Source organism: Oryctolagus cuniculus, chromosome 1, assembly GCF_964237555.1.
Source record: "Oryctolagus cuniculus chromosome 1, mOryCun1.1, whole genome shotgun sequence".
NCBI classification, from domain to species: Eukaryota; Metazoa; Chordata; class Mammalia; order Lagomorpha; family Leporidae; genus Oryctolagus; species Oryctolagus cuniculus.
This window is the reverse complement of record NC_091432.1, coordinates 231,949,126-231,965,604: the sequence shown is the minus strand read 5'-3', so window position 1 is coordinate 231,965,604 and position 16,479 is coordinate 231,949,126. Positions and strand designations below refer to the sequence as shown.

Sequence of the window (16,479 nt, the reverse complement as noted above, 5' to 3'; positions counted from 1 at the left end):
AGCCGGGACTAGAACCAGCGCCCATACGGGATGTTGGCGCTTCAGGCCAGGGCTTTAACCTGCTGCGCCACAGTGCCGGCCCCGGATGGTATCTTTTAAACTACACAATTAATGAAGTCTGCTAAACTTGCAATACCTCACGAGAAGGGAAGGGCGAGGGGGCGGTGTTGGGGCACAGCAGGTCAAGCTGCCTCCTGCGATGCCGGCGTCCCAGGTTGGAGCACAGATCTGAGTCCTGGCCGCTCTGCTTCTGAATCAGCTCCCTGCTGACGCACCTGGGGAAGCACCGTCAGATGACCCGAGTGCTTGGGCCCGTGGCACCCATGTGGGATGGATTCCTGGTTCCTGTCTTTGGCCTGGCCCATCCCCAGTCTTTGTGGTCATTTAGGGAGTGGGACAGCAGATGGAAGATCTCTTTTAAAAAAAAAAAATACCTAGGGGGCCAGCATTGTGGTGCAGTGGATTAAGCCATGGGCTGCAACACAGGTATCCAGTATGAGCACCAGTTGGAGTCCTGCTGCTCCACTTCTGATCCATCTCCCTGCTAATGCGCCTGGGAAAGCAGCAGCAGATGGCCCGAGTCCTTGGGCTCCTGCACCCACGTGAGAGTGCTGGGGGGAGTTCCTGGCTCCTGGCTTTGGCCTGGCCCAGTGCGGCCCATCATTGCAGCCATTTGGGAAGTGAACCAGAGGATGGAAAACCGATCTCCCTCCCTCTCTCTCTCTCTGCCTTTCAAATAAAAGACAAATAGGACTTTATCTTCTAAAAATTACATTACAAAGGAAGAAGGAAGGAAATAGAATGACAAGGAAAATGTTCAGAGAACACCACCAAGATAATAATGCGCAGACAGTGCAGAGAGAAACAGGAAGTGGAGCAGCTGGAGCTGGTACCGTGCTGGTGGGAGAGGGGCTTGTCCCGCCGTGTGGAGAGCAGTCCGGTGGTACCTAGCAGAGCAGAAGATGTGGGTCCTGGGACGCAGAAGTCCCACGAGGCACGTGTGCCCTGGAGAAGCCCACAGCCATGGGCCCCAGGATGCACGCTCACCGTAGCCAGCCGTGGACGTCACGGGCGCAGTTGAGGGACGTAGCGCAGGGGGTGATCGCGCGAGCCCGTGCTGAGGAAGGCAGCAGTGCTGCAGGACTGTCCCCTGGAGAAGCCAGGACACGGCTGCTGGGTGCTGGGTGCTGGGTGCTGGCAGGCCGTGCGCACGCGGGGTTCACTGTAGGGTTATGGAAAAACCATACGTTTGCCATTTCTGCATCCTTCCGTGTGAATATATCATTTACAAATGAAAAGCCCTGGGCCGGCGCCACGGCTCACTAGGCTAATCCTCCGCCTGAGGCGCCGGCACACCGGGTTCTAGTCCCGGTCGGGGCTCCAGATTCTGTCCCGGTTGCCCCTCTTCCAGTCCAGCTCTCTGCTGTGGCCAGGGAGTGCAGTGGAGGATGGCCCAAGTGCTTGGGCCCTGCACCCCATGGGAATCCAGGAGGAGGCACCTGGCTCCTGGCTTCGGATCAGCCATAGCGGCCACTTGGGGTTGAACCAACGGAAGGAAGATCTTTCTCTCTGTCTCTCTCTCACTGTCCACTCTGCCTGTCCAAAAAAAAAAAAAAAAGAAAAAGAAAGAAAGCCCTGGACCCGCCTCTTCCAAAAAGCCTCCGGGAGCACCCCTCTGGCTGCCCCGGGCCCGGGGCTCTGCTCCGAGCCCGGCGTGACCGCGCTGCGCCCCTCTCCCGCGTGGCCCAGGTGCAGAGGAACTGCTGCCTCACCTTGTGCAACTTCAGCATCCCCGAGGAGCTGGAGTTCCAGTACCGCCGCGTCAACGAGCTGCTGCTCGGCATCCTCAGCCCCAGCCGCCAGGACGAGTCCATCCAGCGCATCGCCGTGCACCTGTGCAACGCCCTGGTGTGCCAGGTGGACAACGACCACAAGGAGGCCGTGGGCAAGATGGGCTTCGTGGTGGTGCGTCCGCAACCCCCCTCCCCCCCCCCCCCCCGCCAGCGTCAGGACGGCCTGGGCTGGACCCGAGGGAGACTTCCCCGGCCCCCTAAATCCTCCCGCCTGGGGCGCCCTGTCACCCTGCCAGTCCCCTCGACCGGTCCCTTAGGTCCCACTGACAGGTCACTGCTGCCCCCTCAGACCAGACGCGCCCCACACCGCGAGCCCCCAGCCTGTCCGCACGCTGCCCTCCCCCGCCCCCGCCCTGGGCATGAGCCGCGGAGGGAGAGCGCCGGCTCCTCCTCGCTCTGGTTTTGCTAAAGCGGCGAAGGAAGCACAGTGCTCTGGGTGATTTTACTTCAGAGGCAGAGAGGGCTCATCCTCTGGTTCGCTCCCCAGGTGCCCCCGACAGCCAGAGCTGGGCCAGGCCAAAGCCAGGAGCCTGGAGCTCCATCCAGGTCTCCCAGGCGCTTGGGCCATCCCCTGCTGCCGGCCGGGGTCACGTCACAGGAAGCTGGAATTGGGAGTGCAGCTGGGGCGGGAACCCAGGCTCTCGGACGTGGGTTGTGGGTGTCTCACATGGCGTCTTAGCCACTGCCCCAAGCGCTGGCCCCACTCCTCTCCTGTGTCTCTGGGAAGTCCCAGCATGCAGCAGGAGAGGCTGTGCCCAGAGGGCGAGAAGCAGACCCCGGCCTCCCCTCCCCGCCCGGCCCGGGCGCAGCGGCGGGCGAGCCCGGCCCTCTGGTGAGAGCTGCTCTCTGCCCACAGACCATGCTGAAGCTGATCCAGAAAAAGCTGCTGGACAAGATCGTAAGTCGAGCGTCTGTCCGCGGACCGCGCGGCCCGTCCCCCACCCCGCCCCCGCCGCGGTGTGGAGCCCGGCTGAGCCCTGCCCCGCCCTCGCCCGCAGTGTGACCAGGTGATGGAGTTCTCCTGGAGTGCCCTGTGGAACATCACGGACGAGACGCCCGACAACTGTGAGATGTTCCTCAACTTCAACGGCATGCGGCTCTTCCTCGACTGCTTGAAGGTGGCACTGAGCCCCAGCCGCGCCGCTCCTGCCCCGGGCGCCCCAGCCAGGGCCGGCACAGGCTCTCCCAGCGGGACTCGCGCCAGCACGTGCTTCCGGCCCGGTGTCCCGGCAGGGCCCTCTTGGGACCCCAGTGCTGGGGAAGAGCTGACCCCAGCTCAGCCCGCGGTCCCCAGTCCAGCCACGTCTGGCTGGCACCCCCTGCCGGGTCAGCTGCACAGACTTCTGCCCAGTAGGACAGGCTGTTGCTCAAATTCCCAAGATGATCCCTTTGCTACATACCTCAGTCCCTAGAGCACGTGTGTCCCTGAGGTCCAGTCCCTCAGCAGCCTTCCTCCTTGTGGCAAGGAACCTCCTGCCACCTCCTGCCCCCCTGCCCCCCTCCTGCCCCCCCGCCCCCTCCTGCCCCTCCTGCCCCCCCTGCTCCCCCCCTTCCTCCTCCTTTTTCTTCTTCATCTCTTTATTTGTTTAAAAGAGTTACAGAGAAGGAGAGGCAGAGAGCAAGATAGAGAGAGAGAGGGATCCTCCATCCGCTGGTTCACTCCCCAAAGAGCTTCAACAGCCAGAGCTGGGCCAGGCCAAAGCCAGGAGCCAGGAGCTTCATGCAGGTCTCCCACGCGGGTGCAGGGGCCCGAGCACTTGGGCGTCCTCCACTGCTTTCCCAGGCGCATCAGCAGGGAGCTGGGTCGGAAGTGGAGCAGCCGGGAAATGAACTGTGCCCATGTGGGATCATGGGTGTTATCTTTGCAGGCGGCAGCGTTACCCACCGCGCCTCCCCCAACCCCCACCTTCTGATCCCTGCCCGTGTGCACCCAGCATCGCCTGGGCACTGGGAGGTCGTGGGCAGCAGGTCCTGTTTCCGCCTTTCCGGCTGGAACAGCCAGACCGACGCCCAGAGCTCTCAGCTGCACCACCAGACCCTGCACAAGGGCCGCTGCTGTGGCCCCAATGGCTGGCGTTTTTCCAGGAATTCCCAGAGAAGCAGGAGCTGCATCGGAACATGCTGGGGCTGCTGGGGAACGTGGCAGAGGTGAAGGAGCTGCGGCCGCAGCTGATGACGTCCCAGTTCATCAGTGTCTTCAGGTTGGCACGTCTCCCTGCGCCCGGCCTGTCCTCTGTGACGGGGCTCCTCTCTCAACCCTGCGTGCATGGTCCTCCCGGAAGCCTGTCCTAGGGGCCCCGAGTCCCCTGTGGCAGTCGTCCGGTTGTCAGCAGCGAGGGGCCTCTGGCTTGTCCGACGGGGGCCGAGGCAGTGGGCTGCATTCTCCACCCCACCCCCCCCCCCACAGCAACCTGCTGGAGAGCAAGGCTGATGGCATCGAGGTCTCCTACAATGCCTGCGGCGTCCTCTCCCACATCATGTTCGACGGGCCCGAGGCCTGGGGCGTCTGTGAACCCCGGCGGGCGGAGGTGGAGGAGCGCATGTGGGCAGCCATCCAGAGCTGGGACATAAACTCACGGAGGAACATCAACTACAGGTGTGCGGGCGGGCGGGCGGGCGCGTGCAGGGGCGCGCCCCTCGAGGCCTCTGCTGGGTTTCCGTTCTCAGCCATGGAGGTGCGGCACGGGGCAAAGGGCACGGAGCCCACCTGTGCAGCTCGGCCCCTTCCCGCTCGTCTGCCCCCACGCGTGCCCCCAGCCTGCCCGTTCATTCCCTCCTTCCTCAGCCCCTTCCCGCACGCTCAGAGCGCGCACCCCAAGCCCGGCTGGCGTCGGGGCTCACCGTCGCCAGGCGTGGGCGTCCACATTCTCTTGCGAGTGAGTCACTTTCCAACGGACCTTGAAGTTGAAAGTCCCGCATGGGGAGGCCTGCCTCCAGGTGTTGTGGTTCCCGGGGAGGGAGAAGCCATGCCGGCCCCGCGTGTTTGCACGGATGGTTCCCGGGTGTCTGGAGCATGACTGTGGCTTGCCCTTGTAGGAGGCGCAGCTGCACACAGCCCCAGGCTGGGCCCCCTCCTTGCCGGGGCTCCAGCTCCCTGCCCCGCCTCCTCTGCTCAGTGTGCCCCCGAGGGCCCACTTCCCCCGCCCCGGCATCGTGTTTGTCCTTAGGACCTTCCGGGCAGCACTGGACAAGAAGGCGCACTCCCCGCTCCCCGGCCAGCCTCAGCAGTGACCTCCATTTCTCCTCCCGCAGGTCCTTCGAGCCCATTCTCCGCCTCCTGCCTCAGGGCATCTCTCCTGTCAGCCAGCACTGGGCCACCTGGGCCCTGTACAACCTCGTGTCTGTCTACCGTGAGTGTCCGCTTGTCCTGGGCTCAGACACCCCCAGCTAGAAAGCAGGCCAGCCTACCCGGGGCTCACAGCCCAGGACGGGAGTGCCGGGGGCGGCCGGCCCCTGCCTCGTCTCCGCAAGTGGGCCTGGCAGGCAAGCTGCTGCCTGCAATGCCAGCATCTCACATGGTCACCAGTTCAAGTCCCAGCTGCTCCACTTCCTGTCCCATTCCCTGCTAATGGCCTGGGAAAAGCAGTAGAAGATGGCCCAAGTGCTTGGCCCAGCACTGGCCACCGCAGCCATTTGGGGAGTGAACCAGTAGATGGAACATCTCTCTCCTTCTCTCTCTCTCTGTAACTCTACCTTTCAAGTAAATAAAATAAATCTTTTTAAAAATTTATTTGAGAGACAGAGAGCTCCCATCTGCTGGTTCATCGCCCAAAAACCCACAACAGCTGTGCCTCGGCCGGGAGACAGGTTCTCAGGCCAGGTCTCCACGCGGGCGCCAGAGACGGCTCACTTGAGCCATTAGCGTTGTGTCATCTGCATTAGCAGGAAGCTGGCGTCAAGAGCTGGAGCCAGGAGTCGCGCAGGCATCCCAAGCATTGGACTAGGCACCAGCTCCCCAGACAGCTTGCTGTCTCTATTTTTTTCTTAAATTAGGTTAGTTAGTGGTTTATCTATTTTTTTAAAGATTTATTTATTTATTTGAAAGTCAGTTACACAGGGAGAGAGGGAGAAACAGAGAGAAAGAGAGAGAGAGAGAGAGGTCTTCCATCCACTGGTTCACTCCCCAATTGACCACAGTGGCTGCAGCTGCACCAATCTGAAGCCAGGAGCTTTCTCTGGGTCTTCCACGTGGGTGCAGGGGCCCAAGGATGTGTACCATCTTCTTCTTCTTCTTCTTCTTCTTTTTTTTTTTTTTTTTTTTTTTTGACAGACAGAGTGGACAGTGAGAGAGAGAGACAGAGAGAAAGGTCTTCCTTTACCGTTGGTTCACCCTCCAATGGCTGCCGCGGCCAGCGTGCTGCGACCAGCTCACCGCAGTTGATCCCAAGGCAGGAGCCAGGTGCTTCTCCTGGTCTCCCATGGGGTGCAGGACCCAAGCACTTGGGCCATCCTCCACTGCACTCCCTGGCCACAGCAGAGAGCTGGCCTGGAAGAGGGGCAACCAGGACAGAATCCGGCGCCCCGACCGGGACTAGAACCCGGTGTGCCGGCACCGCTAGGCGGAGGATTAGCCTAGTGAGCCGCAGCGCCGGCCGGGCCATCTTCTACTGCTTTCCCAGGCCATAGCAGAGAGCTGGATCAGAAGTAGAGAAGCTGTGACTCCAACCAGTGCCCATATGGGATGCCGGCACTGCAGGCGGCACTTTACCCACTGCGCCATGTCGCTCCCCCTCTTCGTGGAGGAACAACACAGGACCCTGTGCTGTTCTTTTGTCTGCTCGGCCCTCCCCGGGTTTGCTGCTGGTTCTTCCCGGGTTGGCTACCGTCCCTCCACCTCCATGGAGGGGCGGGCCCCCTGCCACCTTCCCCACTTCCGCAGGGGAGCGGCACACCGCCGGCCGGCTCTCTCGGGGGCTGCACAGGTGTTCCCTCAGATGTTCCTGGTGCATGTTGTCTCTCTCCTCCTTTATAGTCCTCTTCCACCAATCCCAACTCTGCTACCCACACGCCGAGTACGCTGCTCTCCTCCAATCAGGAGCAGGATCAGCTCCTGGAGGTCATCACTCAAGTTGGTGAGAGGCAGCTGCGTAGAAGCTGTTTTCTCCTCTCCCAGCGCCATATTGTGGGAGAACAGATGCATAGAATAAGTCTTAATTCCAGTAACAGTCTAGTCCGAGTTGCTCCCCACAGATCCCCCTTTCTTTTTATTTTTTGGCGTTGATACGCACCTGTCTTCGGTGCCCCGCGGCACACACTCTGCTCTGCTTGCTACAGTTGCCACAGGTGCTTACAAGCCCTACCAGTCAGGCAAACCGAATCCGGGTCCTCTCTTCGCCATGTTGTGAGGAGGTTTTTAGGCGCTGATGCGTGCCTGTGTTCGGTGCCCTGCAGCGCATGCTCTGCTCTGCTAGAACTGCCTGCAGGTACTTACAAGCCCTACCAATCAGGCAAACCGAATCCAAGCCTTCTCATTGCCGTATTGTGGGGAGACTTATTGGTGTTGGTTCGTGCCTATCTTCGGTGACCTGCAGCTCATACTCTGGTCGAGCTGCTTGCTGGTGCTTATCGCCTAATCAGGCAGACCGAATCCAAGCTCTCTCATTGCGGTATTGTGGGGAGACTTATTGATGTTAATTCGTGCCTGTCTTCGGTGACCTGCGGCGCATAAGCTGCTAGCCGCCCGCAGGTGCTCACCACCTCCCTAATCAGGCAGACCGAATCCAAGCTCTCTCATTGCCATGTTGAGGGGAGGCCTTATTTTTCTCTATTTCTCTATCTCCGGGCATTCCTATCTCACCTATTTTACTTCTATCTACCAGCATTCCTATTTCTCTCATTTTACTTCTAAACTTCTGTTTCTCTTATCCCTGTGGCTTCCTGGCGCCCGCCCCGAGGCTGCTTCTCGGCAGCTTCCCAGTGCTGAGCCGCTTCAGCCCGCGCTTCTCTCATCTGCGCGGCTTCCCGGCTTCGCGGGCGCACTCCGCGGTCTCCGCGCCCCTTCGTGCCCACACCACGGCCTCGCACTAGCCCCACGTTCCCTATCTATTCACGCCCCGTGCTCTCTCTGCACGCGGCGGCTTCCGCGAATCACACAGCCTAGCTCACGTTTCCGCCACTAGCATTCAATCCAAGTTCCCCGGGCTTACCTGGCGAATTCAACCTAGCCCACGCTTCCGCCTCACGGTTTGGCTTCCAGTCTTTTGCTCCCCGGGCTAATCTGACAGATTCCAACCTGGCCCACGTTTCCGCCTCTGGTTTAACTTTTCGCCTTTTGCTCCCCGGGCTGACTTAAAGAATTCCAAGCTGGCTTACGTCTCCGCCTCGGCCTGCCCCCGCGGCTACATCCTCCCTAACATTTTTCTCTACCCGGTATGTTTCCTAACTTTTCTTCCAACAATATTCCTCCCTCATTTCTCCTGGCTTCTCCCCACAGTCCGTATCCAAGTCTGTTTGTTCTAGCTTTCACTTTCGCTTTCGACCTTAGAGATTTCTCCCAGCTTCCCCCCCGTAGTCCGTATCCGAGTCTATGCCTAGGCTTTCAATAGCTTCTTCTGGCACCTTTTCCGTCCGGCTTTCCCCTAGGCTCTTTGCTAGTCTCTCTCTCCGGTATTTTCCCACTTCTTCCCGTTTCTTCCCTCCTAGGTTTCCTATCCGCTTCTTCCCTCCTAGGTTCCCTATCCGAGTCATGGCACCATTATGTCGCTCCCCCTCTTCGTGGAGGAACGACACTAAACCCTGCCTAGGCTTCATATCCGAGTCACGGCACCATTATGTCGCTCCCCCTCTTCGTGGAGGAACGACACTAAGCCCTGCCTAGGCTTCATATCCGAGTCACGGCACCATTATGTCGCTCCCCCTCTTCGTGGAGGAACGACACAGGACCCTGCGCTGTTCTTTCATCTGCTCGGCCCTCCCCGGGTTTGCTGCTGGTTCTTCCCAGGTTGGCTACCGTCCCTCCACCTCCATGGAGGGGCGGGCCCCCTGCCACCTTCCCCACTTCCGCAGGGGAGTGGCACACCGTCGGCCGGCTCTCTCGGGGGCTGCACAGGTGTTCCCTCAGATAGATGTTCCTGGTGCATGTTGTCTCTCTCCTCCTTTATAGTCCTCTTCCACCAATCCCAACTCTGCTACCCACACGCCGAGTACGCTGCTCTCCTCCAATCAGGAGCAGGATCAGCTCCTGGAGGTCATCACTCAAGTTGGCAAGAGGCAGCTGCGTAGAAGCTGTTTTCTCCTCTCCCAGCGCCATATTGTGGGAGAACAGATGCATAGAATAAGTCTTAATTCCAGTAACTTAGTCTAGTCCGAGTTGCTCCCCACAGCGCCACAGTGCCAGTCCCATGTTTGTTTGTTTATTTTTTTTACTTTTGACAGGCAGAGTGGACAGTGAGAGAGAGAGACAGAGAGAAAGGTCTTCCATTGCCATTGGTTCACCCTCCAATGCCGCCGCGCCGGCGTGCTGCGGCCAGCGCATCGCGCTGATCCGAAGCCAGGAGCCAGGTGCTTCTCCTGGTCTCCCATGGGGTGCAGGGCCCAAGAACTGGGCCATCCTCCACTGCACTCCCGGGCCATAGCAGAGAGCTGGCCTAGAAGAGGAGCAACCGGGACAGAATCCGGCACCCCAACCAGGACTAGAACCCGGTGTGCCAGCACCGCAAGGCGGAGGATTAGCCTAGTGAGCTGCGGCGCCAGCCCAGTCCCATGTTTTTTATTTTTCTTAAAATTTTTTTTTTTTTTTGAAAGCAGAGTTACAAAGTGAGAGAAGGGGAGAGACAGATCTTCCATCTGCTGGTTACTCCCCAAATGGCCACAACAGCTGGGGCTGGGCCAGGCTGAAGCCAGGAGTGTGGAGCTTCTTCTGGGTCTCCCATGTGGGTGCAGGGATTGGGCCATCTTCCGCTGCTTTCCCAGGCACATTAGCAGGGAGCTGGATCGGAAGTGGAGCAGCCGGAACTCAAACCGATGCCCGTATGGGATGCCAGCATTGCAGGTGGCGGCCACGGTGCCAGCCCCACAGAGAACCTTCTCTGCTCCCCGCCTCCCTAGGAGTGGATAGTCAGACACCGCTGGCCAGTCACCAGAATTACCTGGTGGGGTTTCGTTAGGAATACAAACACACACACGTCCCCGGAGCTGTTGAGTCAGGAGATCCAGGGACAAAGCTTCCGAAGGGTCATGTTTAGGAGCCACTGGTTTGGGTGAGATTTTCCACAGGACAAGCTCGGGGGGGGGGGGGGGGAGCAGCCGCTTTGGACCGCAGTCGGGAAGGGTCCGTTCCCAGGATTCTCCGCCTGCTCCCCCAGGTGGCCACAGGGACTCCTGGCCATGGGGCTGGGCCTTGTGGTTCATCCCCGCTTCCCCCAGGACCCTCAGCCCAGGCCTGGGTCTCCATCCGCTCTCCCAGGGGTAGGGAGTAAAGGGGCAGGGCGCAGGTGGTCCTAGGCCTCGGCTGGTGAGACTCACCCCATCATCTGCTGTGCCCCACCCACAGCGGACAAGTACTGCCCCCTGCTGATCAAAGAAGGAGGGCTGCCCCTGCTGAGGGACGTGATCCAGATGGCGACGGCGCGGCAGGAAACCAAGGAGATGGCCCGGTAAGAGCGGTGTGGCATGTCGGCCGAGATGCCCAGGGACACTCAGGGCGGAGCATGGAGGTGGAGTGTATGTGTGGCCAGCGAGGGCCTCTCTCAGCGCCCTTCCAGCCACGGGGGGCAGGAAACTAGAGGCCCGAGCTCAGGACAGAAGCCCCTTGTAAGCCTCTCTGTGAGTTCTGTTTTTCTTTTATTCCTGACAAATCCCATCGGCTCATCACTGGACGTTAGCAAGTCCGAGCTGTTGGTTATTCTTAGCCAAAGACATTCCAACCAAAAGGAGGGCTCGGTGGGCTCAGATACGTCCTGGACGTCAGATGGGCAGGCACGTGGGATTCTGGGCGCCAGGCTCAGACACGGCGAAGCTGCTGGCTTCACCGCGGTGTCCGAGACCGCGTGGGCTCTGATTCGCCCCCTGAGCTGAGTGCCAGAGGCGCCACGAGGCAGAATGAGCAGGAACAGCCAGGGCCCAGCAGGAGGGAGCCCGGTCAAGGTTTGCCCTGGGCCTGCAGTCCCAGTTGAACGCGGCGCCGAGTGTAGGGGCAGGGGCCCCGCCCTCGCTGGGCTGAGGGCTGCAGGGGTCTGCCATCATTCTCAGCGGGAGGCTCCGCCTACACCGTCATTGGCAGATGAGGGTGAGGCTGGGTAGAGTGAGCGAAGAGCCAGCCGGAGACAGCGTTAGACGTGGACAGGCCACGCCGGTCCTTGCCCAGCGGGTCTACGCGGAGTCCGCAAGGCTCCCCAGGACGTTAGGGAAGGCCCGGGGAGACGGGGCCTGAGGTGAGTGCCTGAGCCAGTGACCCTGGAGCAGGCCCAGAGGCAGCCCCCTCCCCACCCTGGCCAGGGGACCCCAGCAGCACAGGCAGGCTGCAGCGAGCCCCGGCCTCGCGGCTCCGTGTTGGCCAGGGTCGGGTGACACCGACAGCCGCAGTCAGCAGTCGCGGGGGGCCAGGCTGAGAGCGGAGCTGGGGCGCCGGGGCCTGGTGGCCACAGTGCCTCAGGGCCTTGTGCCAGCCCAGCTGTCCCCGCCTTTCCCCAGCAAATACGTGAGCAGCCAGTGTGGGAATGCCCGTGGGCTCGTGGGAAGGGAAGGGGAGAGGGCAGAGGGGGACAGAGGAAGGGAGAGGGCAGAGGGGGACAGAGGGCTTGGGGGCCAGGCCTGAGCGGCCTCCAGAGACCCGGGTCCACAGCCACCCTGGGACCCAGGGGTTGGGTGAAGGAGCCAGGGAGGCTGGCGGCCACGGTGGCCTTGGTGCCATTTCCTGCCTGCGCCACCAGCCATTGTGTCCCCAGCATCAGAGCCCCCCAGTGAGCCCCCCAGGGGGCGGGCGGGCTGCTGGCCCCAGCCTTGTCCTACCCCGCCCCCTGTCTCCAGCAAGGTGACTGAGCACTGCAGTACCTTCAAAGAGGAGAACATGGACGCGTCCAGATAGAGGCTCCGCCACGCCCGCCAGCGCTCCGCACCCGGGGCCGGGGCGCCGCTCACGCAGCCCCGCCGCAGGCCCTCCGGGAGCCTCCCGCAGGACACACAGACGCGGGGGACTTTTGCACAACCGACGCTTTTCCTTAACATTAGTGAGATATATATATTATATATATATATTATTTTTTTTGGTTAGGAAGTGTGAAGTTTTGTGTGTATGATTTCTGTACGGAAACAAAAGAGACCCTCCCCGAGTCCTCGCAGCTTTATGGCCATTCTCAAACCCCACCGAGAGCCTGCATCGCTGCCACCCTACCCTGCCCCTGCCCCGCCCGAGGCCCCAAGGCCGATGACCAGCGAGAGCCCGGACCTGTCCTGTCCGCCCCTCCCCGGCTGGCACCCAGACCCCTGAAGGCCCGTCTGGGCCCCTGGGTGCGGCTGACGGGGCTTAGAGTTGAAAACTGGTCCTCCCGGGTCTCTCCGACGCCTTGGTGCTCCCAGCTGCAGGCCATCGGGGCAGGAGAGGGCGCGTTCCCAGGCCTAGGGCCAGGTGTCCCCGCCCCAGAGGCCCCTGGAGGAGCGGGGCTCCCTGCGGCTCTGCAGCTCCTGGGCCAGGCCTGCCTGCGGCCACGCTGCTACGGAGGCTGCCTCTGAGTCTCCCACCAGGCCCCAGGCTACCGCAGGCCCCAGCCCAGGGACATCAGAAATTCAGGGGTGAGCTACTGCCCCTCTGCCAACACGTCCCGCCTGCACCTTCCGGAGCCGGGGGCTTGCTCCGGCCCTCCCTCACCCTCCTCTGCCCACAAGCACCCAAGGTGCCCAGGCACCCCCACCAGCAGAACTGAGCCTGCTTCCTGCACCCCGCGCAACCTGCTGCCCAGAGGCCACGCGCCTCCCCAGGCAGGAGGTTCCCACCGCAGTCCCTCAGGGCAGCAGCGGGCGGCCGCCTCCAGACCAGCAGCTGGGCCGCCGTGGTGGCCACTGGGCCTGCCCCGGGCTCTGCTCCGAAAAGCAGCACCTGTGCGCCCCTCCTTGCCGCACGCTTCTCATCAGACACAGGTGGGGAGGCCAAGGAAGGAGCCGGCCCCGCAGGCGGCCCCTGGGCCTGCTCTGGACTCTGCCAGCAGTCCTGCCCCGCAGCCGGCAGCTCAGGGACGGTGCCCAGCCCTCCCTCCTGGAATCTCCCCTGGCCGAGGGGGGCGGCGGCCCCGTGCTCCCGCCGCGTGGTGGACGGCCGCCTCGGCCCAGCCAGAGCCCCGGCAGGGCTCCCCTCGCGTCGCTTTACCACCTGGGGCCGGGGCAAACGTCTGTACTTGGGGATGTCACAGAAATACATTTTTGTGCGAAGTGCAGAAGAGCAGTGTCTTTCCTGCGCGGGGGTGTGGGTTGCCGCCTGGCTTCCAGGGCCCCAGAGGGGCCTGAGGAGCGGGAGCTCTGGGGGGAGGGCTGCGCTGGGTGGGTCCGTTGCTCGGGCACCTGGCTCCTCCACGTTCTCTGCCCACGCCTGTGCCCAGGAGGGCTGTGTGATGGGAGACAGACGGGAAGGAGATGTGGCGCCCCCTGCAGGCTGGTGTGCGCAGGCTCAGGGCAGCAGGAGTTGGCTGGGTGGGGGGCTTGGGAGAGGGAAGAGCCCACCTGTGTCCCCGGTGCAGTCGGAGGAGGCTTCTTCCAAGAGACTTCAGAGAAGAGAGACGATGCCAACTGCCAGGCCTGGCCCCAGGGGCGTGGGGGTGCGTCCCCGCAGAGGGTCCGCAGCTGGGGCGCCGGGATGCGCGGTTCCCACCCCGGCGCTGGGGCCACGGTGCCCAGTGTCAGGTGCCCTGCACTCCCGTGCCTGAGGCCACGCTGAGCCTGTGGCTCCCCGTCTCCGTGGAAGGCGCCTGAGTGAAGGCTTCCCGTGGGAGCCCCAGGCTGGGACTGAATGTGCTGGGACCTGAGCATCTGACCCTCCCCCCCTCCATGAACGAGGTCCCCCCTTCTCACCCCCTGACCAGGGCCTGGACCAAGCCTCTCCTTCCCGGTGAGAGCCCCGCCCACGGCTACCCGAGGGGCTCGGGGCCTGGGCAGAAAGGACATTGGGGAGCCTGGTCCGTCTTGGGATCTGGGGAGTGGTCACTCCGGGGAGGGAGGGCCGTGCCAGCCCGGGCAGGCGACAGTGCTGAGTGTGTCGTGTGGGTCGCGCTGCCCGGTCGTCCACCCAGCGGCCCATCTCACGGACGACGACGCTGAGGTTCCGAGAGGTCAAGTGACTCATGGCCTCGAGGCTGCCACGGCAAAGGAGGCCTCTGCAAATGAGTCAGCTTCCGTCACGCCGGGAAAACGCCTGGCGCGGGCACCAAGGAGGAAGAGGTCCTTGCGGTTCTGAGCACCCGCACCGCGCCACCTCTCCAAGGGACCCAGCCTCCCGGTACGGGAGCCCTTCAGGGACATGAACCACAGCAGTATCTGAGTCCACTTCATGCTGCAAAATACAACACCTGTGACCCGGAATTTATAAAGAACAGAAGTTTATTCTCTGGCCTGAACGGCCAAGACGAAGGTCCCGCCTTCTCCTGTGTCCTCGGCAGGCGGGAGGCGGGAGGGCGAGGGGTCCTCACCTGGCAGGCAGAGGAGAGAGGGGTCCCCGTGACCTACGCTGGCATCGGGGACTAAGTTGCCAGCACGCGGATCTCCGGGGGGACACATTCAGGCCACGGCGAGGCGGAGAGCAGGAGCTCCCAGATGGGCCCACGCGCCCTCCCGCAGCTCCCCAGCCTGTGTCCCCACCATTCCCGTGCCCAGAGCCTCCCCCGCATCCCTGCTCTGTTAGTCCACCTCTGCTGGAGTCCCCCGCGCTGGGGCGTTTATAAACAGAACGTGTACTGCTTGGGGAGTGAACCAGCAGATGGAAGCTGGCTCTCTGGCCTTCCCTCTGTGCCATTCTGCCTTTCAAATGAATAAATAAATAAATATTTTAAAACATAAAAAACTTGCCAGATGAAGGGTAGACATGTAGACGCTGGCTCAGCGCCTGGGTTAAATTCCAGCCTCCTGCTAATGCAGACCCCGGGAGGCAGCCATGGGGCTCAGGTGATCTGAGCTCCAGCCACCCACGTGGGAGACCCGGATCAAGTTACAGGGTCCTGGCTTCAGTCTAGTTCGGCACTGGCTGTTACAGGCATGTAGGGAGTGAACCAGCAGATGGAAGATCTCGCTCTCAAATAAATAAAAGCGAACGTAAAAGAGGAGATATGTATCGCCATGCAGTGCCTTCAGACACGACCATCCTCTCCCAAAGCACCCTGATAGCTAAGCCAGAGGCCATTGTATCACGGCTCCCCAGGAAATACCACCTCGCGAGAACCAGAGCCATGCAAACCTACAGGAAGCTCACTGGAAGACGCCCGGGGGAGGGGGACACAGTCTCCCAGCGTGAGGGCGTGGGCGGCCCAGGAGCCAGCGTCCTCACAGCACCATCACACTGGATGCCACCTCGCCCTCCGGGGGTGCACCCACTGCGCTCTGCCCTGGCAAGATGGGAGTTGTCAAGACAGGCATGGGTGTGGACCTGGGGCAGTAGGTGCCTGAGGGGCAGGCAGCAGGGACCCACCCTGCATGTCAGGGTGTGGCCGGGCTCCCAGAGCCAAGGACAGGCTGGGCTCCCAGGCCTCAGGAGACCACACCCAGGGTCACGGAGGGCGGCAGAGGCCCCAGCACCCTGCGGGTGCCACCACAGCAGCACCCAGTGGAGGAAGGGCACGGCAGTGCGGGGCCTGGCACCTGGAGGGAGGGTGGGAGCCAGGCGGGAGTGTTCCTGGCATCCGTGCCTGGAGCCTTCTCCTTGGCCAGGCCTCACCCCGGGCCTACAAAAACCACACACTCTGAGTACAAATGACTTCATCTGCCACCCCCACTCACACATGGAAAGTCCTAAAGGCTAACAGTCCAAGGCCACATGGTTGGATGACCCCGGTCCCCTCGAGGTGTGTGTGGCCGACCCCTGGTGGCCAGCCCCTGCACCTGTGCGCAGAGCACCTGCCCAAACGACTCACACTTGAGGTCCTGCCTGGGCCTTTAGTGAGACTGCATCCCGGCCACTGGGGAGGGTCTTTCTCAAGGACCGAGAGCCACGCCTGTGGAGGAAAGTCCTAATTTCCATGATGGCCAGCTAACAGACACAACTGGCCGCATCCGCACCTCCGCTTCCGATGCAGCCCCCTCCTGATGCATGCTGGGAGGCAGCAGGTGTCGGCCCTAGTGCCTGGTCCCGGCCATCACGGCAGCTCTGGACTCCTGCCTTTGTCTTGGCCCATGCCTGGCCGCAGCAGGCATTTGGCGAGTGAACCAGCGGATGGAAGAGTCTCTGGATCACTCTGCCTTGTAAGATGAAAATAAACATTTTTAAAATTAAAAAAAAAACCTGTTTCTTGCCACTCAAGCAAGCGTCCAGCTTTGTTCACCCGTGGCACGGGCACAGCGGTGGGCTCAGAGCAGGCGGCTGCAGGGTGACCTGCGTGGGTGACGGGCACAGAGATCACAGCTGAGCTGCAAGTCACCGGCGCCCAGCTCAGTGCCGACCCGGCGTGGCTCAGTGCCGACCCAGCATGGCCACAGGTGGGAAACAGCTCAGTGC

The 16,479-nt window shown here is 61.9% G+C and overlaps 1 protein-coding gene across 3 annotated transcripts in view; it reads left to right on the top strand.

Annotated features, from left to right (window-relative positions):
- The window catches only part of ZER1 (zyg-11 related cell cycle regulator), a 35,251-nt gene extending 22,032 nt beyond the window's left edge, over positions 1–13,219 (top strand). For all 3 annotated transcript variants that reach the window (XM_070057676.1, XM_070057680.1, XM_070057684.1), the window contains exons 9-16: positions 1,750–1,965; positions 2,710–2,751; positions 2,852–2,971; positions 3,939–4,054; positions 4,261–4,449; positions 5,106–5,203; positions 10,345–10,447; positions 11,820–13,219. In XM_070057676.1, the coding sequence (XP_069913777.1) occupies positions 1,750–1,965; positions 2,710–2,751; positions 2,852–2,971; positions 3,939–4,054; positions 4,261–4,449; positions 5,106–5,203; positions 10,345–10,447; positions 11,820–11,877 (942 nt within the window). In that variant the 3' untranslated portion in view covers positions 11,878–13,219. The remainder of the gene's footprint in view (positions 1–1,749; positions 1,966–2,709; positions 2,752–2,851; positions 2,972–3,938; positions 4,055–4,260; positions 4,450–5,105; positions 5,204–10,344; positions 10,448–11,819) is intronic.
- The last annotated feature ends 3,260 nt before the right edge of the window (positions 13,220–16,479 follow it).